The sequence below is a fragment of the Electrophorus electricus genome, chromosome 17 (genome assembly GCF_041902795.1).
Source record: "Electrophorus electricus isolate QZ-2024a chromosome 17, ASM4190279v1, whole genome shotgun sequence".
Classification (NCBI taxonomy): domain Eukaryota; kingdom Metazoa; phylum Chordata; class Actinopteri; order Gymnotiformes; family Gymnotidae; genus Electrophorus; species Electrophorus electricus.
In genome coordinates this window covers 10,712,557-10,736,771 of record NC_137513.1, presented here as the reverse complement: position 1 = coordinate 10,736,771, position 24,215 = coordinate 10,712,557, and the positions used below count along the sequence as shown (strand labels likewise).

General features: G+C 38.2%; 1 protein-coding gene and 1 long non-coding RNA gene across 2 annotated transcripts; both read right to left on the bottom strand.

Moving 5' to 3' along the window:
- Nucleotides 1–1,876: 1,876 nt before the first annotated feature.
- Nucleotides 1,877–4,312, bottom strand: LOC113583423 (uncharacterized). The gene is made up of 4 exons (XR_003411285.3): nucleotides 4,147–4,312; nucleotides 3,830–3,921; nucleotides 3,299–3,487; nucleotides 1,877–2,051 (listed from the first exon to the last, which is right to left on the bottom strand). It is a non-coding gene; the product is annotated as an uncharacterized LOC113583423 (long non-coding RNA).
- Nucleotides 4,313–5,501: 1,189 nt separating this feature from the next.
- Nucleotides 5,502–22,402, bottom strand: LOC145651858 (uncharacterized). The gene is made up of 17 exons (XM_081700405.1): nucleotides 22,302–22,402; nucleotides 20,566–20,687; nucleotides 20,141–20,263; nucleotides 19,670–19,723; nucleotides 19,144–19,204; nucleotides 15,663–15,745; nucleotides 14,627–14,698; nucleotides 14,429–14,539; nucleotides 14,246–14,341; nucleotides 14,079–14,156; nucleotides 12,352–12,412; nucleotides 8,054–8,148; nucleotides 7,788–7,865; nucleotides 7,504–7,620; nucleotides 7,179–7,301; nucleotides 6,391–6,456; nucleotides 5,502–6,165 (listed from the first exon to the last, which is right to left on the bottom strand). The coding sequence occupies exons 1-17, from the start codon at nucleotides 22,321–22,323 to the stop codon at nucleotides 5,938–5,940; spliced, it is 1,590 nt and encodes a 529-aa protein (XP_081556531.1). The 5' UTR covers nucleotides 22,324–22,402; the 3' UTR covers nucleotides 5,502–5,937.
- Between the last annotated feature and the right edge of the window lie 1,813 nt (nucleotides 22,403–24,215).

Genomic DNA, 24,215 nt, shown 5'->3' with positions numbered 1-24,215 from the left:
CCTGTGTGCTGTGGTGCTTGATCCTTGTGGTATTTTTACCAAAGCATGTCATAGCTATTTCATTAAGACCCCACTGAACTGTGTTAGCTTGTATAAAAGGTATATAATTGGTCCCCCTTTAATAAAATTATTTGGGAATATTCAACACTTTTGCTATGTATCATTAATTTTATGGTATGTATTTTACTTTTCATGTAAAATGTATATTTTTCAGTCAATTCACTTTACTGAAGGGCTAGAGAAAGTATATAATGATGCTATCATTACAGTGTCATGGCATTGCATAAGGATTAATAAAAATCTTAAATCTGTCATTACAGGTTAAAATGGCCAGCATGAAAAACTTCACTAAAATAACTTACACAGCAGTTTTTCATATTATTCTTATGGCAGTACTTGAGATTCTACAGAGCATCTTTTTATAGTCATCACTTAAACTTTACCAAAAACCTCATTTGCCAAAATGTATCATATCAAAGCATTATGCCTCCCTCATATATTACATCATTTCACCTCACAATGTATCATGACACATCCTAAAGTCACACAAATATCTGTTACTTGACATAGTTGTTAAGTACACTTGACAATAGCAGCTTTTATGACAGTTTATGCTTAAGCATTTAAAAATGCTTAAGTCAGTTATCGTAAAGGGCTAGTGTAGGTGTCATGTAGCCTTCTAAACCACACCCTTCAGTAAAGTCTTAGAAAAAATTCTTATGAAAAAAGAGCCAAGAACAAAGTACATGGTACAGAGCAAGTCTGACATTTCAACTGAGTACCTATTGGGGACGACTATGAAGTTTTTGAAGCAACATTTGGTTCCACCTGGAGAGGCACTATTACATGGTGTCACATGACCTACACCTGTATTTGAGAAACACAGAGGCCTCAGTGGGACATTCCTCTTCTGCTTTCAACTCTTTATATATGGTATTTAAGCAACTCAAGCGCAAAACTTTTATTGGCATTCTTTTATAGAGATTGTTTTAAATCTCTATTCACTCATCAACCACTTTATTAAAAACACCTTGTATGTCTGCAATTAAGAGTCCATATCCAATCTTTGGTTACACACTGGCCATCCTCAAAACCTTTATTGACAATTTCAGGCCACAGAACTACTATTGGATGGATATATTTAACAGTATAATAGCTGTTACACTGATGCATGTAAAAAGCATAAGAAATTGCTGAACCTTACAATTTGTATCAAGTTAACACATAACCATTCCATTACCATGCCATCAATAACAATGTACTAGGTCTTCCATCCAAATCATTTTTTGATCTGCAGTTGTTCTGTGATTTGAAACTGAACAGGATGAAGAGAGCAGAGGTTAACCAAAGAATCATTCTTTTGAACAGACATAATAACCCATCTACATCTGATTCACCTAGCCTCTATACAAAGCCAAAGTCTAAGATAGGTACACCTAATATAGTGACCACTGTGTAAGTGCATAAGCGTGTATAGGTGTGCATAGACATTTCTGAAAAATAAAGTTCCAGATTAGGTGTAGTTATTTTTTTCCCCACAGAGTTGTAACAACAAGCAGTTGTTACTTTGCATTGTAAATTATTCAAATTTGTATACACTTGTGAAATGTTACCTGCATGTTTGTTCTTTTATCACCATCAAACATGTCAAGATAAATTGTAATTACAGGCACTATCTAATAAGTAATTCTTACTGGTGAAAGTTTCACTTTTTCTACACAATGAGCCATTTTTCAAACTAAAAGAGCTCCACTATGTGGTTATACTGAAAATTACACAAACCCAACATACACTGATTTTTAGTGTATGTTTAGTTATAAAATACCCCTCAAGAAATCTTGGTATTATTACAAGAACAAAAAAAAAAAAATCAATATTTGACCATTTCAGTTGTATTTATTATTCTGTTATTGTTAGAAGTATATACACAGTCTTGCACATGACCAAATGATTATTCCCTCTACAGTATGAACCGATCCCATTCAAATGCCTTATATAGTTGTGCAGTCAGGAAAACAAAACAAAACCCTTTCTTCATTCCAGTTTCAGCCCTAAAAAAAAGAAAGATAATATCAGCCAAGTTACATGCTATGGGTGAACCATACAGTTTGAATGAATCAGCATGTTGTCCATTATATTCACTCAGCAGTTTGAGCTCAGTAGCAGCATGAAGCTAATATGCAAATAATGTTACAACAACGAAGAGTTTTGATTATGCAGTAATTAATTTTTTGGGCTGTTAGAAGTTATATATAAAACAATAATAAAAAGAAATAAAATCAGCCGTTGCTTAAGGCAGGCCAGAATTTATGGTTTGAAAAAAACAAACAAAAAAAACACTGACAAGGGTGGGTGTTTTATCATACAGCTCAAACCGGTCTTTGCAGTTCAGCATAGAGTGAGAAGAGTCAGACTCTGTCAGCATGACAAAGCACTTTTGGGAACTGTCAAAACAGACTGTCACACATCCTTTCATCTACAGTGTAAAACTTCTAACCCTTCCACATTTACTTCTAAATAATAAATATACTGCTATACCTAACACCCTACACAATCATATGACTTTATATACCGGCTAATAACTTAATTCATAGGGTGCTTCCAGTGAGTTAAAAATCCTGTTCAAGCATTTATAATTTATTTTGAACACACTGCAAAAGGCTCAAAGCTGAAAGCTCTAAATGCAATGCACCTGTTTTGATATTACCAGTAATGTCAGTACTAGTTGTACTCGTTAATATCAAAAACGGCACTGGTAACTTTCCAAAAATTTCAAGATACTTTGTTCACGGAGAGCAGTAGGAATGTGTTTGTTGTCAGTCTATATTTCTGGGAATTATTTCACTAGGTTTGCACACATATATCTGCCCCCATGTCCCTGACTCAACTATCTGGGTGGAGCCTCATAAATACAACTCGTTCTTGGCTTCATATGAACCTTTCTAACTATTCAGAAAATTTCACTATTTAGAAAATATGCTCTCATTTCAGAGATTTCACATCCAACTGGCCCCAGTGCTTCCACACAATGACCTCAATCACAAATGCAATTCTCCTTGCCTATGGCAGCCTGGGCCAACCTATGTAATGTTTTACAGCACAACATATTGGCTTTATCTGCAGACACGAATGGCCTTTTTTATGGTAGTCCAGCCTACAGGCTGCACTTCTAATACCACAATATGGTGAAGACAAATATTGCGCCCACTTCTTCTCTGAGGTCCACCCAATAGCGGTGGAACATATACAGACCTGGGAGCTGGTCTTGAGACCATCATGGCAGCAAAAAGCTCATTACCTAATCATCATCACTGCTGCAGGAAGAAGAGGATGAAGAACCATGGCCACCTTCTTTCTTCTTGTGCTCTTTGGGCTTCTTGTGCTCTTTGGGCTTCTTGTGCTCTTTGGGCTTCTTGTGCTCTTTGGGCTTCTTGTGTGATTTGTCTTTGTGTTCCTTATCTTTGCATTGGTCTTTGTCCTTGTGATTCTGTGAGATCGAGGATGGTGACAGACATGCATACCTTTATGCATTATAAATGAGCAAACAGGACACCAGCACCCGTAGAGATTGTTTTATGAAAGAACACATATCTACTGCATGATGCTTTCAACCTTAAACTGAGTTGCAAACAACCTTAAAGCTCGAGGTCACAGACAAGTTTTAGATATTGCATCAGTGGATCTTTCATAATGCTAACCGAAATCTAAACTCACCGTCTGTGATTTTAGCCTTATTGTGAAAGTTACTGTGTATAACTTTCACTTATTTTTTTAAAGAATAGTCTATATTAATGATTTAATGTTTTACATTTTAAGGCATCTTTCTTACTTTATTTTTATCCTTGTCTTTCTTTCCGAAACCAAAGATTCCTTCCACCTGTTTACCCTCGGTTTTCTTTACTTCATCATCTTTTCCAACAGCTGAGAGAGAGAGAGAGAGAGAGAGAGAGAGAGAGAGAGAGAGAGAGAGAGATGAATGCAATCGATATTAGTATTTGTTTGATGTGCTAGTCTTACAAACTACTCATACGCTTAAAGCGAACGAAGCAATACAAATATTTAGTTTCTTTGAGGTCATATTCAACACTTTAAAGGTTAAACGGACATCGATTCCACACCTTTGAAGTGCGAACATCACGTTCTTACCCGCAGCTAAATCCAAATCCATAATTTGTGAGGTCAAAAAAACTCGCCCAGCTTCTTTTGCAGACTGAAATGAAGCGCTATTCACGCGTTCTCAGTACTGAATATGACTGCACTTTACTGCAATTACTTTAAAAGGCGTTGAGCTTGAGGAAGGTAAAGACAGCCCCATCCGGGAGAGACGCAGACAAGACTGATTACGTCAGTTCCTTTTTCCATGTCACGTCTTACTAATCAAACATAGTACAGGTGTCTTTCCGATGAAAAATGAACGACGTTTCGTACCTATTATTTTTAACGTGAAATAAATAAGTACATGAGCAAGCAAGCAACAGGCGCAGTTCCTTTCTCTAAAGCAGTTTCTTCCCACGTAAAAGGGGAAGAAAGCCGACAACTGTTTGGTCCGCATTATTGTTCATTACATTTTTAGGTGGTGGGACAATTGCGCAAAACAGTATCACCTTCCGGTACCTAATCATGAGAATACTAGGCAAGGTTAGTTTTTAGTTATTTAAGTTGCTCTTGGTGAGGAGTTAGTGTGTTTTTTCTTCTATACATTTTAAAACAAGCGCGCTGAACTAGATATTGTGCTTAGTTTTGTAATCGCTATGTCGCCTGCATAGGTCGCAATTCCCTTTGATGGGAAATGGAGGTTAGTATGCGGTTTGTCGTCTCAGAGATGGCATCCATGACGTTAGTTTGCAGGAAAAACAAAACTAATCCAAGAACCTGTTTACTCACAACACTAACCTGGAGCCAAACGTTCCAACTTTCGTGGGTTATCTTATTAGTAATGACCTCTGTTGAGGCGTTGTAATGAAATTTGTTCCACTAGATGGTGCTGTAACTAAGCATCCGTGTCTCCTGCGATCAACTCATTTCAAATAAATAAAAAAGTACATCTTCGTTGCATGAAGACCGCGTGATCTCATAATAATTACAATGAAGGACAGCTTCAATATAAATAACAAAATCTGCAGAATAATTTGTCATTTGAATTCTCCAGTAGCTGTAAAATGTAAAATATGATTTCACAGCTTGAAGGATAAAGAAAGCTACTGTGTAATCTGTCAACAATATAAAAACATGTCATATTCATTCAGACTGTACAGCTGTATGGAAGAAATATTCAACACAGCCTGGCTAGGAACAGTGGAAACATTTACCATCCTCAGATGATATTGCACTGACCAAGATGTCATCACAGTTTTACTGTACATGTATTTAATTTATATTGTACTCTAGGTGCTGATGTCCTATCATCCAGTGTCAGACATTCCCATAGTTGCATTAAAAAAGAAAAACATGATCACATAATTCTGTTGTTACCTTATTTATTTCTAACAGTATTACTACAAGTCACTTAAAAGTACTACAGTGATTCAAATGAAAGTCAAAATGGTGAATACATGTTGGTAAAGTGTGTGTGTGTTTTTTTTAAATGCTCCACCCCTCAATCTCATGAATTACCATTTGTAGACTGCACTGTACGTATCTCTCTGATTATACACCACCACCATGACTGATATGGTTCACTTAGAAATTCTGATGACAGCTAACATTTACTCCTAACATTATCTCCCAGCTTTGCCAGTGTGAGCACCCTTTGGCCACAAACACATGGCACAACTGAGATTCAAACCAAAAAACCTTTGAGTGCAAGAAAAAAAAAGCGTTGTTTGGCCTTCAAAGCTGGAACGTGTCCTGAGCAAAGGAGGTCCTTCCTACCAACCTCAACAGAGAGGCAACATTATGCCAAAACATTTTGGATCACAGATCATACTCATTCAGTGTCTAGTAGTGTGACTCCTCTGTGGTCATTGGTGTTGACCTAAGACCAGGGTTGGTGGAGCGATAGGCACCACCCCTCCAGGTGAAACTGCTATCACCCAATGGCCTGGACCACTCTGTGTCCTCCGTCAGACTTTCACGGCCTGGGTCATCTGGCAAGGGCTGGTGTTGCTCTTCATCCTGGCCTACTGCCTCAAGCTTTCTGCTTAGTTGTTCATCTCTGGCTTTCCCCTTCATAGTACAGAAAGCATAAGTGCTCTCAGGTAAAATAAATACAGTAGAAATGTAAGAAATAAATGGGTACTTGTCTTTTTGGATCAAACGAATGTGCACAAGTTAGCATGACTTATCCCAACCATAGGCAAATGTTAAATGCCAAAATCGCTTTGGTGCATTGTTTAAATGACAATGCACCAAATGTGTGTCTTTGTTCGACACTGTAACTGGTTTCTGTACCTCTTCTTTCTTCTTTGTATTTGCAGCATCAATGTTACGTGAAGCCACGGAGGCTGAGCTGGAGTCCTTACACAAACACGAAGGAAAGAGTAGATTAATAACCAGAATATTCCACAACATGCCTGTTGTCAAGATTAACATCATACATAAACTGCTTGTTTAATCTTCCTTACTTGGGCTTTTTTCTAACATCTTAAGAAGTATGAGATGTAAATATTGCATATGTAACAAAATACCATACAGTAAAGTTTCTTTTTCCTCCCTGACATCTGCTGAAATGGAATTCTCATAGTCAGTATCAGGGTGGGGAACATTTATCATGAGAGAGATTGAAATCAAGTATTGCTGCTTCTTTTATGAAAGTATAAAATAAAATTGCATTGGGCCAAGATTATACACATTATGCAAATGTTTTTCCACATTGTATAAAATATTTCTACATGTTATAGAAAAATTATGTTTGGTGGTGCAGTGATTGTTAGAAATTCCACCACATAAGAAAAAAAGTCTCACACAGTGAAATAATAAAACAACTTTCTCTCATCACCTGATTTTGCTTGGCCTTTCCTTTGTTTTTCTTCTTTTTCTGCCTCTTCTTCTTTTTCTCCTTCATATCAAACAACTCTGAGGTACTTTTGGACTGAGACTACTGTGAGGCAAGCTAATTCACTAAACAGCCCTTTTGGAAAATAGGGTCTGCACCCAGGACAGATATGTAGAATGATGGAATGATGGAGAGAAATAGATAAAAGAAAGAGAAGTGGGATGGATTCCTTCAGTATGCTCACCTTTCCCCCCTTGTTCTTCTTCTTTCTCTTCTTCTTCCTCTTTTTTTTTTTTTTTTTGTCACTGTCACTGTTTGAAGAAAAAATGTCAGATGATGATGGTGATGATGATGAAGAGCTGGAATCCTGAAAACAGAATTTGAGATGCCTCACTGAACTCACCATATGGACATGTGTGTTCTCTTATCATCTATATTTGAACATGAAGGACTTACTACATGTCAGAGGCCATGATTTAATTCAGTATCTGACCTGCTTTGCCATCTGTATATAGTTCCTGGAATTATAATTACACCATGCTCAAAAATAAAAACAACACATTTTTTACCTTCTTCTTCAACTTCTTCTTCTTCTTCTTCTTCTTCTTCTTTTTCTTCATCTTGTCATCATCATCACTATCTGAGAAGCATGAGGAACTCTCTGATGATGAAGATGAGCTAGAATACTGAAAACAAATGACAAGTGAAATCTTGAACATGTGCTGCTGTCATCACTAAGGTAATTTTAGGTCATTGTTTGTATTTTATTTAGTATTTCTTTATTTATTTTGTTTTTGTCTTTCACTTGAGAGTCTAATCCAGTATCTGTAGCTAAAGGCTGTGCAGTCCTCACCTTCCTTTTCTTTGTCTTTTTTTTCTTCTTCTTCTTCTTCTTCTTCTTCTTGTCATTTTCATTATCTGAGGAGGAGATCTTCAAACATGAGGATGACAATGACAAAGAAGTTAATGCAGAATCCTATTAATGAAAAATGTTGCTTGTATAGATATATCCCAGTACAGCAGTAATAAGTATATATATATATATATATATATATATATATAAAATCCAAAAAGGTGGCTTAGGAAATGGTTTAAAACTGCTGCTAGTTTGTCGCTAACCTTTTTCTTTAAATTCCGTTTATTTCCTGTCTCCCTTCTTTCTCTTTTCTCACACCTGCCATAACACTTTTCTTCGCCACCGTCTGCAAGGAATGCTGGGAAAAACACGCAAGAGTGAGGGGTTGTACTGCATAATTATGGGTACAGATACATCAACCAACAAAGGTATTGTTCTGGCCAGGCCAATTAAATGTTTTGGCAGTTTAGTGCCCCCTGCTGGCTGAACATGAAAAACAGTAGGAAGCAGTGGAACAAGAAGCATTCAGGGTGAACACATTAATCAATATATTAGAAACTGTTGTAATCTATGCTTATTGCTTGGATAGAAGGCATTAACTGTGATTACTAATGTGTCATTATTTCTAATGTATATTTTAAGTGGACTTTTGGATAATGATGTTTGGATGATGTATATTATTAATTAGTTGAATCTTCACAACAAATCTTTGAGTGGTAAAAATTGATAGTCTTTTGGTTGATGTCTGCAGATCAACAGCATATGCTATAATTACTAGCAAATTTATTTATGATTCTATGTAAGCATGTACTTATGATTCTTTGTAAGCATTACTCATTTGTATGTGTTTCTATTTTCAGTTTTACACCATTCATACAATAAAACACTCATACAATAGAAAATCACATTGTGGCTCCGAGAGTCATTGTACTGGAGTGATTAGGTTGCTGGATAACTGGATGCAATATTCACTAAGGCCAGTACAGTCAAAAGGGATTCCTGCAGACCAACCAGGCTGCTTAATCATGCATGGTTCCAGGCCGATACAACTGCAGTGATAAACGCAGAAGTCATCACAGGTACACTGCATCCACATCAGCTTTGAGAAGTCAGATTGAACATGGAAAACGAAGAAAATGAAGGTTTGATCTGTTGCGTCATGTTCAACTAGATCTTCTGCTGTTTCAAGCGTCAGTATAGCTGCAGTCAGAGCATGCGCTAAAGCTAAAGCTGCCTAAGCTATAGCTACATTCTCAAAGAGGGAGATTGAAATAAAGATAGAAAAGTCCTGCTTAAAAGCCACACTAGATGCCTTGGAAAGAGGAAGAGCGGCAGAGGCTGCCTTAGCTGAAGCAGCTGTGATGCAGCCACAAATTTGGAAGCAGCAGAGAACGAACACAGAACTCAGATTTCACCTATGCAAAGCCAGCAGCAGCTTGCTGAAGAGTTTGTAAAGGAACATATTCACTTCAGCACCAGTTCACAGTCACTTGGAAACAGAACTGCAAATGATGGAGGCACTCCGCATATTCGCTCTTATGACACAGCAGCAAGTGAAGAAAGAAGATAAACTTTTAGCACAAAAGAGCCAGTCATTGCCTCACCATCCAGTCGATGCTAACACAAGTGCAAATGAAGGTCTTCTAGAACAAAAGGGCTGCCCCAACCCTTTGAAAAGCCATTCATGTCATATAAGCCCACAAGCTGCAATGCCCTGCTCCGGAATACTGATGCCTGCTGCTCCTGGGATACAGTCTCACCAGATCTAGCAAAATACTTGGCACACAGCCAAGTAGTGTCATCAGGCCTAAATGGATTCAATGATCACCCTGAGAATTATTTATCCTTATTTATCTTTTCTCAGTGACTTTGGGTTTAAATCTTAATGCTGGAGAAAAGATAGATCTGTTAATCTAGTAGCTAGTAAAAGACTCTGCAGAACACACATGATCAGATCAGTGAGGAGCCCATCTGTTGGGCTAACTCTTATCTGGGAGAGGCTGGAAGAGATCTATGGGTCACCAGAATCCATTGAATGTGTTTTGTTGATAAAGGTAGAGAAATTTCCCAAAATAGCCCCCAAAGATCACCAAAGGCTTAGAGTTAAGTGACTTGCTGTTTAACATTGAGGCAGTAAAACAAGAAGGGTATCTCCTGAGGCTGTCATATCTAGACACCGCTAGGGGTGTCAATCCAATAGTTGAGAAGCTCCCATATGGGCTTCAGGAGAAATGGATGATGAAAGGCTCCCACTATAAGCAGGAACATAGGGTTCCTTTCCACTATTCTCCTTCTTTTCAGAGTTCATATATAGACAAGCTAAAGCACGCAACAAATACAGCTTTAATCTCTATCCAGCCAGCTCCTCATTCCCTACAGTCTCAAACAAGAGAGACAGGTTAATTGAGAATCACAATGTTTTTCACAAGCCAGTCTTTGTACACAAAATAGATGTTTCGACTTCTTCCATGTCTGCTTTATCTGCCAATGACCCAGACAAGCATTGCTTGCTACAGCACACGCCACTTTCATTTGAAAAAAGGAAAAGTATATAAAAAACACACAATATTTGCTTCAAATACAGTGCAGTGAACAATCACATAGCTTGGAGATGTGAGGCAGCCGATCAGTGCTCTGAATGTGACAGCGAACGACTTCTCACTGCCCTCCATTTATGCCCAGCTCTGTGGCTTTCCAAGTCTCCTCCTCTCCTTACACAGCATGGCGGGGAGAAAGAAGAAATGATAGATGCTGATGTTACATCTAAATGCACCGAGGTGTGTGGGGAAGGCTTCAGTGGAAAGTCTTGCTCAAACATATGTCTTGTGAATGTTTCTCTAGCTGGCTGCTGCAGTAAAATCAAAATAATATATGCTATGCTTGATGACCAGAGAAAAAGGTCACTAGCGCAGTCAGAGTCAGGTAAATATTCATCATACATGGCCCCATATCTCAATACACACTAAAACATGTGAGCAGAAACAACAGCAGATGAGCAACAGGCTACATAATAGTGTATGTAGATTCTGTTTTTTCGTAGAGTCTTTTCCTTTGCTATTGGAGTGAAAAATGATTCCTAACAACAGAAGTGAGATTCCCACTCCAGTGATTGCACAAAGCCTCTTCCATCCTTGAGTCTTTTCCTTCCAATGGTGTTGAAGTGCAATATGATTCCTAAAAACAGATGAGATTCCTACTCCAGCAATTGCACAAAGCCACTTTCATGTTAAAACAATAGCAGCTGAAATCCCACCTCTAGACTCAGATGCTGAGATCTTGTTGCTGATGGGAAGGGACATATTGAGGGTGCACAAAGCTCATAGGCAAATCAATGGTCCTCATGATGCCCCTTATACCTACAAGCTAGATTTGGGCTGGGTGATAATCGGTAGTGTGCCTGGGCAGTGTTTACAGACCACCAGTTGTCACTAGCTTGAAGACGTTCATCCTTGAGTATGGTAGACCGAGCCGCTTTCAGCCAAGTGAGAATCACCTACTGGTCAAAGAAAAAAATTGGCTTGTGTAAACAGCACCAGCCCTTCAGCCACTTGACCACTGTTTTCAGCCAAACCAAAGATACTAATAAAATTGCTCAATTTAATGTAAGACCTGTTGTTTGTCAATATAATGGAAAATTAATTATTTCAAAAGTCTACAAAGAGTTGGGTGACCCTACTACCATTCCGCAAACCAGAGAAGATGCCTGTCCAATAACGGCAATATGTCTTGAATCACTTACAGTCTCTGTTGTACCCTTAATAGGCATCTGGAGATTCACTTTGTAGAATTCCAAACAGGAAGGCAAAGAGTACTGGACTGTGGGGTTTATCACCCACACAATCTACCCAGAAACATGGGTAGAAACATCAACTCCAGCGCTTAGTTTGATGAGGTCTCTCTTAATGAAGTGTTGCTCTCTGGCCCCGACATGAACAACAGACTGTTGGGTGTCCTTATAAGATGCAGGAAGAACACAGTTGTCTTCATGGCTGATATCCAACAGATGTTTCATTGCTTTTTAGAGTGAGAAGATTGCAGGGATGTTCTGCATGGTATCAAATGCAATGACTAACTACAGGTTGTTAACTACAGGATGAGGGTACATGTGTTCAGAAAAATGTGTTTGCAATTTAGTGCCCCCTGCTGGCTGAACAGGAAAAACTGGGAAATAGTCAAACAGAAAGCATTCAGCGAGAGAACACATTGTTCTGTGTATTTCTGTACGTATGGTTCTATGTAAGCATTATTCATTTGTATGTGCTTGTATTTTCAGTTCTACATCATATGATAAAACACTGTGAATGTCACATCATGATCTCAAGAGTCATTGCATGAGGGTGTTTACCCTGCTGAATAGCTGTATGCAACATTCAGTTAAGCCATTACAGATATACTTTCTTTGTTTACATTTTAATTCAACTAAAGAGAATAGGTCTTAAATGACCCCAGTTGTTCCATGACATATTATTGTGAGTTTGCACACAATGGTATGCAATTAGAAGGAAAGATGAATGGTTTGTGCTTAAGATAAATTTTGACTACACAAATTAGGAAATCTCACCTGATGCATCAGCCAAACATTCCTCACCTATTTTCCCTTCCTCCAGTTCTGTCCACACTTCCTGTGACCCACATCCAGAAAGAAAGAGAAAGAGAGAGAGAGAGAGAGAGAGAGAGAGAGAGAGAGAGAGAGAGAGAGAGAGAGAGAGAGAGAGAGAGAGAGAGGGAGAGAGACAGAGAGAGAGAGAGAAAGAGAGAGAGAGAGAGAGAGAGAGAGAGAGAATATACAAAGAGAGTAGAAAATTAAAGTAGACTGTCTTGCACAAAATGACTTTTTGGTGTTCATTTTCCCATTTAGAATTGAACATTTATAGTGCTGCCATGTGTAAAATTGGGACATTTTAGCTGAGGGCCCCACATTTCAGGGTTTTGGACAAGGCTAATTTTCCCCTGGTAATCTAAAGGATGGCCCAGCCCTCTTGATAATCAAATTACTCAAGCCACTCAACTCCCCAACCCCAATTTCATCCTATTTATTAATTTTTCAGATTAAAACAGAAGGTCCAAAAAGCCTTGATCTCTGGGGAAAAAGCGAGCTGAAAACCCTTCTGATAACGAAGCAGCACCATTTAATACAGTATAACTGCCAAGATAACACTCAGAATCACATACCTTTAGAAAAAAAATGAGAATGGTCTGACACTACAGAAACTCAGTACTATACAGTATTTGCACATGTTATATTCAGAGAGTTGAGGTTGACAGCAAAAGGTGTGGGGACCTGAGGAAGTTCTCCAAATGGTCTTTATTGTGATCACAAAAAGTTGCTTTCATGTAATGATCCCCACTGGTTTGTGACCTCTGTTATTTGACAGTAAATTCTACATGCTTAAAGTTCATACCTTGCTTTTATCACAATCACCACACCAAGGTGACCATTGTCCTGATTCATACAAGAGCAAGAGTTGAGCTTAATCATGTGAGTCTTTTCCCAGTTTTACTGTGTAGATCAGGTAGCATATACTGCAAAATCAAATTCTGCTTGCCTAAGAGAGCTGAGTCCTTAACTAAACACACTCAAGACATGCACTCACAGACCACTTTATTAGAAACAATTTTTTTTTTTTTATGAACTGCCTTGTAGATGTAAAATCAGAGCCTATAGCCCATTTGGTGACATTCCCAATTTGTACTCACTGTCCTCCAGCTTCCTGTCAGGCCACTGTTAACTGTATATTTTTTTTGCGTAGTTTTTTGTGGTGGACTACTCTATGACCCACCAGGGACGATAATGTAGTCATTAATGGTCCCTGGTCAGTAATTAATCATTGATGAATGGGGTAATGTATGGTAATAGATGGACTTCAGTCTGTAACTGTACACCGGGTGACTGTGGGTGGGACTTCTCCCCAAAGAGGCCTGATAATTACAAGATACAATTATGGCTAATTTTAATAACCTTTATTGAACAAAAAAAAACCATGGTGTTTTCAGAACTGTGGTCACATTGCATTTGTTTCCATATTTTTAACCGGCACTTTATCCCAACAAGTCATCTTTAGGATAGCAATAAGGTAATGATGAAACAAATGCATTTATTGTAGAGTCATGATAATGTATTGATAACAGTAATCTTGTTACAGAGCCCTGCTGTAAGGTCCTGAGACTTTGGTCTTAGTGGACTTCTCTGTATTTAAATAAAATAAATGCATGTAGCCATATTTTAAGAGTGACGTAGATGATTCTAATAAGGTGTTACAGTGGTATAGTACATAAAAATCAACTTACTTTCTTAATGTTTTTCTTTGTTTTCTTCTTGTCACTATTGGATGAAGGAGAACTGGCACAGGAGCTGGAGTTCGGATACTGAGGTTGACAGGGAGAATCTAAATATATGGAATTCTGTGGGTATCTTGAACATCCTGTTTCAGAAAATGCAATTTTCTTTGTTTTACCTTTGACTTGGTTTTCTGCATCTGCTTCTTCTTGTGTTTTTTCTTATTTTTATTTTTCTTCTTCTCATCGTCACTGGAACTACCAGATGATGAATCCTAGCAGGTGACACACAAAGCTGGCACAAAAACAAACAAACAAACAAACAAACAAATGAACAAAGACACTTATTATCAGCTTTATACTTTCTTCTTTTTCTTTTTTTTCTTCTTCTTCTTCTTGTTCTTCTTCTTCTTCATGTCATTGTCTTCACTGTCTGAGGAGGAACTATCAGAGGATGATGAAGAGCTGGAATCCTGAGAAAGAAAGGCAGAACAATTCAAAACATTTACAACACTCTTTCCTGTAAACAAGAAAATTTTTCATCTTTTCGTCTCATCTACCTTCTTTTTCTTCTTTTTCTTTTTCCTTTTCTTGTTCTTCTTTTGCTTTTTTTTGTCCTTCTTCTTTTTCTTCTTATGGGCAAGAGACAAAGATGTACAGTCAGGTCTAGAGTAACTGGCACTCTTGATGAAAATTGAACAAAAGGGACTGCAGTAAACAAATAATGCCATTTCTGAGACATTATATTATAGTCTTCCTCTATGTGGAAGACTCTGTTAAGGACACAATGAGATTGCTCAAAATATGGAATGCTCAAGCTTAACTTTATTTCCAAAACAGGTTTCACAGTGATTTTGGCTATCATGTATAGTTTACAGAAGTTCTTATGTCATTCTTTCATGCAAAGCTTTTCAAGATCTTTTCCATTATAAGCCACTGCCACATCCAGGTTTTCCAAGGCTGTTAAAAAAACTGAGATGACCACTGCAGAAATAGATTTTTGTTTCTTTTTTACTGTTCTTTTTTTCCCTCAATCATTACACTGCATCGATTTTGAGGTATGCTAGGGGTAATTGGCATCTGGAAAGTCCACCTAAGTCTGTAAAATACCTGGTTTTGAGATAAATGTCCTGCTACATGATGGAATTCATTATGTCATTGATCTTGGGGTGAACCTAGCAGAAAACCAGGCAGCCAATGTTCCACTTCCATCTTACTTGGTGGAGAGTGTGGGTGTTATTTCTTTATATGCATCCCTGCCTTGAAACCAAATGTGTCTGTGGTCCACTGACATTTAGATTTAAAATTGATGCTCTCAATAGTTGCTCTTAAAATTGAAGTTATATTATGATAGTATGTAGTTGTCATATGCTGGAAAACAAAAATAAAACATTATTTTATATAGCTGTGTTTTCTCATTCAGGTAAAAATGTCTATGCAAACAGTAAAGATGATTAACAATTTTCAGCTGTTAAGTCTATACAAAACCTAAAACTATTTTTGTGTCAGTACGTTTCACTCAGACACATATACACACACGCACACGCACACACACACACACACACACACACGGTCTTCAACATTGGACATGCTTACTCTAGCACTGCGCAGCTTTGCCTTTTTTTCCTGCTCATCATCATGCCCCTTCAGTGGCGTCAAAACTATCTCCAGCATGAGGCCTGAGGGGCACACAGGCAATGCACAGCTGAGTCATCCGCAAAAAAACAGACACAAGAAATGTCAGAGGGAAAAACACGAATCCCTGCTGCTGTTCAACCCAAATTCTGGGGTTTAGTTAGTGCGTATTGTACATATTGTGTTAAAAGCATTTGTGTGTGTGTATGTATAACATTTAGAACACTTATTTTTATTCATATGTGCATGTGTAGTGTTGTAGCAGTAAGAAATGACAGCTGATTGACAGTGATGCTGTGTAAAGGCATAGATTCCTTAGGGCTTGGCAATAATTTTACAGTGGGATTGATTAGTGACTGATTTCAGGGTTTCAGGGTTTTTTATGAGAGCTATATATGGTAAATCTCTGTCCCAGATGATCACATTCTCGGGTCCAGAGCACTGGGTCAACACTTTGTTCCAGACATCACTGTAATACTTCAGACCTGAGGGAGTGTGCTTTTTTTCTCTTGGATCATCCTCTGCTTGGTTAAGGTAGGCTCTGAGTTTACTTACTTTTGCCTTAGATTCTGTTAAATTCAAGGCTCCTTGTTTGAACCTAGTTGCTTGTTTGCTGTTAGCCGTAATTATTCACTGCAGGTCTAGTTTCACCTTGGCCTTAGGTGTAAATGGGGGGGGGGGGTGCAAACTCAGCACTTACTGAACTGTTAAATTAGGATGACTCTACTACAGATGTATGTGTCTGGATCTGATCTGGTATATAGAACACCTGTAGAAGGCTTTTGTTGTGCTTTTCATTTAGTTCCTCATCAACACTGAGACTGGAACTCTTGATACTCTTCTAAGTATTCTAATCTTTTTTTTTTCTCACATTTTCTCAAACTTTCATCACCTACGTCAACAAACCTAGCATCTTTCCAATCTGAAATGTGTTTTGCAATTTCTGTCCACATATCCCACAGATCGCCTAGACAGTATTCATGGTAGATGCCACAATCTCATCAACCTCATTTACTCCCAACGTTCAGCACAATCACACATTGTGGTGGCAGGAGGGCTCTGGAATTGCCAATCTGATGTCCAAAAGGCTGATTTCATCTCGGCTATAGAATCCCTCCCCTCGCTACACTTCCTGGCTCTAACAGCGACCTGGCAAACCCCTAGAACTCAGCGACTTAGGCTGCCCTGTCGTCTTCCTTTTCATTCACACATTCTCTGAGATATTTTGGCAGGGGTGGTGGCACAGGTTTACTAGGGTCTCGAAAGTGGCATTTCACTCTACTTTTCTTCTCTGTTCTTTTCATCTCTTCTTTTGAATTTCATGCCATTACAGTATCTTTCCCTACCAAACTTCACATCATTGTAATCTACTGCCCTCCAGGTTCCCTAGATAACTTAATTGACAAGCTTGATGTCCTCTTGACTCAATTGCCCATTGAAGCAAATCAACTCATTCTCCTTGGTGACTTCAACCTTCCATCAGTCAAGTCAAATTCCTCTTGCATTCTTCCGCTGTTGACGTCATTTGAACTCACCCTCAACCAGTCTCCGCTGACTCACAGAGCAGGCAATGTTCTGGACCTGATTTTCACCAGACTACCACATTGGCCATCACAGTCACCCCCCTCCACCTCTCAGAACATCTCTTTCTATCCTTCTCTCTCTCCACCCCTTCTCTTTCCATCCACACCTCCCCAATGCGCAATCTGCGCTCAATCACTCCCTCTTCCCTTCTACTATTTTGTCCACCTTTCCTCATCCTTCTCTCTCTGGATACATTTACTAATACTTTCCTTTCTACATTTTCATCAATGAATCTTCTGTGTCCTCTCTCCTCTAGACCTGCAAGACCTTCACAACCTGCCCCCTGGCTAACAAACACTGTCAAAGGAGAGAACTAAGGACTGCAGATAGGTGGTAGAAGAAAACTCACCTAGATTCAGACCTCACCTCATACCAGTCTCGCCTTTCCAGTTTCTTACTGGAAGTAACATCTGCAAAGTCATCCTACTACAGAGGAAAATTTGAATAATCAGCATCTGATCCTGAGACTGTTCTGTCCTGGCTCCTAGATGGTGGAATGAACTTCTGCTTGCTGTCCAGATAGCAGAGTCCCTTGCAGTCTTCAAACGCAGACTATTTGTGGAACGCAGACTATTTGTGAAATATTTAAATGACCACTGACCCTGTTCCTATGTTGACTAACAGAAACTCTAGTACTTATTGTTTATTGCTTGTTTACTGTTTATTGATGTTTATTGTTCATTGATTGTTTACTGTTTATTGTTTACTGATTGTTGTCTGAGACAGCTTATGTATTTTGCACTTCTAGGCAACAGCACTGATCCCTATATTTCAACAGCATTCTAGTTCATAGGTACCTTGGACTCTAACCTACTGTACTGGATAGGATTCTATGAGTAAATGATAAAGCACTTTTGTAAGCGTCTACCAAATGCCATAAATGTAAACAGTGAAATCTGTCAGTCTGTGATGGTGCTTTGATTGTGTGTGTGTTGCACAATACTATCAATTTATGGGGCCTATTTGTAACGTGTACTGAGTGAAACTTTCACTCATCATTTGTGGTGACGTTTGTGACGTTTATTTGCACTACACAATGACACAGCACTGTGTGTGTGCATTGTTGATGTAGTTGCTGGAGTTATACTGTATATTGACCAGGAAGGAGGGGAGCTTTGCTGAATATGTGCATAATGCAAAGTGGGGTTTAGTATAATGAAACACAATAAAACTTTGTCCCTTGACTTTTATGACACAGAAGTACTGCAGATCTCTTCAACCTGAACTATGAACATGTTGCACAAGAAACAAAGACATGTGCACAATCAGTAAATTAAATGATATCTGGGAGAAATTATTCTGTAATCACTACTGATGTTAGAAAAGAAACTATGGAGGGTGTGTTCCAGACTGTGTAGACACAGGACAGCTCATTGCCTTGATAAGATATGAATACTTATCATGGCTGGCTGCCAAAAGTCATGAAATAATTGATTTATGAGAATATTTTAACATAGATATTATGAAGACTAATGTCTGATTAACTTAAGAAATAGGGGCAGCAAAAAATAAATAAATCGATAAGGAATATGAAAGCCTGATCGCAATGAGAATTTCGCAATTTCAGAACTGCAGTCATACTACTGAATTGGGGGGGGGGGGGGGTGTTGTCTGCGTGCTCTATTATTCTCATGTAAATTAATTCACATAAATATTTTTCATAAATATGACTTACTGGTTTGTTGATATCCTCTTTATGTGTATGCATGTGTGAGTGTTATGATTCAGGAATACCTTTTCTCATCTTCTTCTGTGTGAGTGTGTGTGAATGCACATATGCATGTGTATGTGCACTTGCAAGTGTGTGCACGTGCATGTGTATGTGTATGCATACATATATGAGTGTGTTATGCCCTACCTAATTCAGGTATGACTGTAGTCACAACCTTTTCTTTCCTGTTTGTTTTCTTCCTTTCATCCTGTAGAGAGATGTGGTTTATCACCATAGAAATGTAGACATACATTGAAAATGAACATGTGTGTTTTGAGGGTAGAAGGGAATTGAAGTGGTCATCAAAATATCAGTGAATAAGAGGTGATGAATCACTTTTGAATAAAGCAACAACTGACATTTTGGAAGAACGGCGAAAAGCCAATTCTGGGTATAAACTTGAGGAGTCCTATGCAAATTAAATTCTCCCAACTAGCATACAGTTAGCTTTGTTAAGAAGAAAAAGTATGTGTGTTTGTGTATGTGTGTATGCATTGGGCAGGGGTGGGGGGCAATAGTTTAAAATGTCCTTAAAGAGTTTAGTTACTGAAGGGTATCACATGCATACATGCATACAGTGAAGTGTAAAAGCATGCATACAGAATACAGTACCTTGTCCACACTATTCTACATGAATGTATTCCCTTTTCTGTATTTCATCAGATTTTCTCACCTCACTGCTGGCACTGTCTGAAGAACTACTGTAAGAGGATGCTGACCTGGATCTCTGCATAGAAAGTAGCAAGTAGATTGGTAGTGGGAGTGGGGGTGAGATGGGGGGTGGTGGAATTAGTTACTGCCTAGAGATTTACATCAGGTTTACAGGGCTTTACAATGGTACAAACCTTCACAGAATGCATTAATCATCAATCCTAACTACACATTTTGCCTGCTTGTGAGTGGGGAAGCACATTTTCCTCTAGGCAATGTTTCAGAGGGTCATACCTTGTCATAAATGAACTGAACACATTGGGCTTGGTGGAGTAATAAGCTCAAGCTATGATGCATTTCCAAACTGCATTGCACAGATCTGTCCTTGGCTGCAGTGAGGTTAAAAACCCTTCCATATATGATCTACACAGAGGAATATGGAACATGTATCCAGTTACCTTAGTAGGAATATGGTAGGTACATATCCAGTTACCTTGATCTTCTTATTTTTCAACTTCTTCTTCTTCTTCTTCTTCTTCTTCTTCTTCTTCTTGGCCTTATCATCATCCTCACTGTCGGAGGAGGATGCAGAGCTGTCATATGACCATGGATCATCCTAGAGATGAGAAGGAGATGGACAGGGTTGTGTGCCTAAAGTGCTGAACTGATTCACACAGTGTTGGGATCTGAATTTGTCGACCAGAAAGCTGTTTCTCTACTCAAAGAGAAACATACAAACTATAAGCATTTGTGAGGATTATTATTATTATTATTATCATTATTATTATTATTATTGTTGTTGTTGTTGTTGTTGTTGTTGTTGGTAGTAGTAGTAGTAAGTAGTAATAGTAGTGTTGTTGTTACAACTCCCTCCCCTAATAAGTAAAAATACAGACACTGTGCTAACAAAGGTCCTACCTTCTCGTGTTTCACAGTGGGGTTTAATGGATCATCTCTCAGTTCATCAGACATGCCCATTACAATGGGTGAGGCCACACCCCTTCCCTCCTCAGCTGCTGTGATGTGAACTGACCATGCAACTGCAAATATATCAACCACCATTGCTCCTTAAGAAGTAGCTATCGCTATAATAGTAGGAATAGAGAGAATGCTCTCATATTGACAGGTGTGTACCCAACTCCCCAGCAGTGAATCTCACAATACGAAGATCTTATTCTTATCAGGTATCATCTAATGTGGCTATTTTTTAAATGTTCCTTTATTAATGTTCTTCTCAGTTATGTGTGACATTCTCTATGTGTTAAATGGACTGGAAAATAACACTTCTTATGCACGTTTTGGGGAATAAAGGGAGAATTCCAAGCATTTGGAATTGATGGTCTCTAAACATTGCATTTAAGCAATGAAAAGTAACACTTTTCTAAAAAAAATAAAAAAATAAAATAAATGCAATAACCAAAAATAACTCATGCCACGAGACAAGATAAATCACACATCCCATATTCATTAATCCTAATGAATGTACTGTATGTATAAGATTACAGTATGGTAAATGTGAAGTTCACAGTGTGGCCTGTAACTTCCAGCCTCTCCCATTTGGTTGCGATAAACTGTCAAACTGCACCTGTTGTGTACACTTGGTCTCAAGGGCCATGCTAATTACACAGTGAGCTGCAGTTTACTAGTCCGCTTGCCAGCTATCCTTCATTGAATAGCAGCTCAAGGGTTGATTTTACAAACATGAAGAATGCCCTTAGGCTTTATCAGTGTTTCAGATCAATGTACACAAATCGAGTTTAATTCTGATGAAGGACCAGTATGCCTACTTTTACATGCACATAAGTGATATCTATTTGATTAAACTGCAAAAAATCGGTTTACAGAATGTAATACATTTTCCGTCTTTTCAAGAGGTCACCTATAAGGCACAGTTAGTCTTTCATGTATGTTCTAACTGCCCTCTGAACTACATTAAAATGCTTTTAAGCAAGTTTTTTAGAACTTAGCCACTATGACAAAAACAATGAAATTATTTCTAATGCAATCTGTGGTGTCACTAGAAATATTCTGCTAAATCACTGCTGGAGCGATACTGCACAGCATTTTATTGCTCTGCAAATCTCTGTGATTTTCCACTTCTACAGTTTAGACCATAACCAGTAGAGCATAGCTTTAAAAGGGCTTTAAAGCATATAACAATTTGTTTCAAATAGATGAACGTTGATATGCATGTCAAATCCCAAAATGAAGTGTGCTATCTATTTTACGGTTAAAGAAAATGTCTGCACAAGGTGTAGACTAATAATTAGAAGGACTGCAGATTTGAGTTATGGCAACACAAATGTGAGATTTGATAACTTCTGCTAGTCTGTATGATAAACAAAAAACAAACAAACAAAAAAAAAACATAAAACTTTTGCCAAATTAAAACAATGCAATTCAAAACATCCCCATTTGTCTTTTTTTCCTGAAATCTAAATAGAATATATTGTAATCTGTTTTCACAGTTTTATGGATGAAGCTCTAGTTGGCATTACTACTACTGTGGCACTACTGTGCAGTAAGCCATTCAAGAAAGGCAGCTCTTTTTAGAGCTGAAAATGAGTGGTGAGCTGTGAGATGTACAAAAATGGACCTGACTAGCTAATAATAATCCTTTTCTGCAAAACAGGCCCAACAGGGATGTAGATTACCTGGAAGCTCCGTGGACTCCATGGGCTTCAACCTGCCTTCCGTGTTGTGGTGCCCTGTCCCTCGGAGTAGATGGCCTGAATGGTGTTCAGGTGTAGAGTGCTCCGACCTCTCTTTCTCTCTTTCTCTATACCCCTCCAAATGGGTGGAACCTCAACAGGTGGGACCAGTTGTTCCATTTTTTTCCCAGTGGTCATCTGGGATGTGCCCTGTTGCTGAGAGTCATCAACTCATAAATAAGTAAAAGGCTCCTTTCTGCTCAGCAGCAGAAAAAAAGATAATGAGATACACAATACTGCAGTCTTTCTTGATGATAATCAAAGTGAAATAACACTAGTGTAGATATATGATCACTAGTGAAGATAATCGATACCTGTATTATGATAGAATGAATACATAGAAAAAAATGTGTGGGCCCCTAATGAATATAGTTCAAACTGCAAAAATGTAGTGCATATAGCGGATGATTCATGTGGAACCAATGTCCATACTTCACCTGAGTAAATCCAATGGATTTTGTTTCTTTCAGTATATGAAGGAAGGGTATTTACATGGAAATGAGAGGGCAGAGCTTTATGTGGGACCCGCCCACAGGCCAGAGTGCTGACACCCGCAGGTCAATACTTCCAGCAAGAATGACATTGAATGAGAATGTTTTTTTCCAACATTGCTATAATAAAAGATAAGAAAAGTGAGCTCAGCATGGAGCCATCCTGGGCCCTGTATAGACTGTGCTGTGGGTATTACCCGTCCATGCAGCTGACCAAGGCAGAAAAGCCAGTTGTGCCTTTGTGCCTTTGTGCATGACCATGTCTACAGTGGATAAAAAAAAACAAACAAAAAAAAAACCAGAATTAGTTGTTTATTCACTTGTTACAGCTGCAAGGTGCAAGGAACACACAAGTAATTTTCAAAGAGAATGCGGGCCTGCATGTGATTGAAATACTGAAGGAACTCTAAGAGCTTCAAGGGCAATTTTGTTGCACAGCTGTTGAAGGACCTTTGTGTGGAATGCTCTGTTGCTCTGGAAATCTTCGTACTACGTTACAATTTTTTACTATAATTTATTCTGCATTGTAATTTACATTGGACAAGGAATCAATCCTACACCAGTTGACTAGGAAATATACTATCAAGCCAACACCAGATATGACTTCATATATTTTCAGGAGGGATATGGAATATTATCTTGTCTATTTTTTTTGGAAAACAGATGAATAAAAAAAGACTTTGAAGATATATACTGGAAAAATAAGCTATTTTTAAAAATAATTGAAAAATTACAATGAATGGGGTTGGCATGCAAACATAAACAATATAAATTTCAATATAATGAGGGGAATACAGAAGAAGAGCATGTTATCTAGGACAGCATGACTACAAGCTCTTTTGATGTATATGAGATCTGTGCAGAATGCCACATGAATACTTTCAAATGGTTTACACACTGTGCAGTCCATATATTCATGGTCATTGATATTTTGACACCCATCCTTAGAGCTTTGAGCTCTGTTTTTGTACAAAACTAAAGGTCCCTGGGAAAACAGAATTCAGTTCAAAGCTGCATCAGCATGCATTAAATTCACATGTTAGGTGAAAATAAACTAAAAACAATCAAGACAGTTTGTCTTTGACAAATAAAGACAATCTATCTTTTCTGTCTTTATAATGATGGTTAAAATGTTCACAGGTCCTTTAAGAGAAAATTCCTGAATTGAAAAACTTTACAAAAACTACTGGTTACTGGAATGGTAGTGTTATACATTTTTGTCAGGATGCATGCTCCTTTGGGATCAACCTGTGACTTGGTGTTACTATAATGCCTTACCCTACCAGCTATACAACAGGTACTTTTTTCTGAATCTGCAATATACCCACATGGAGCATCTGACATGCAAAGATTTCATATCCTATTT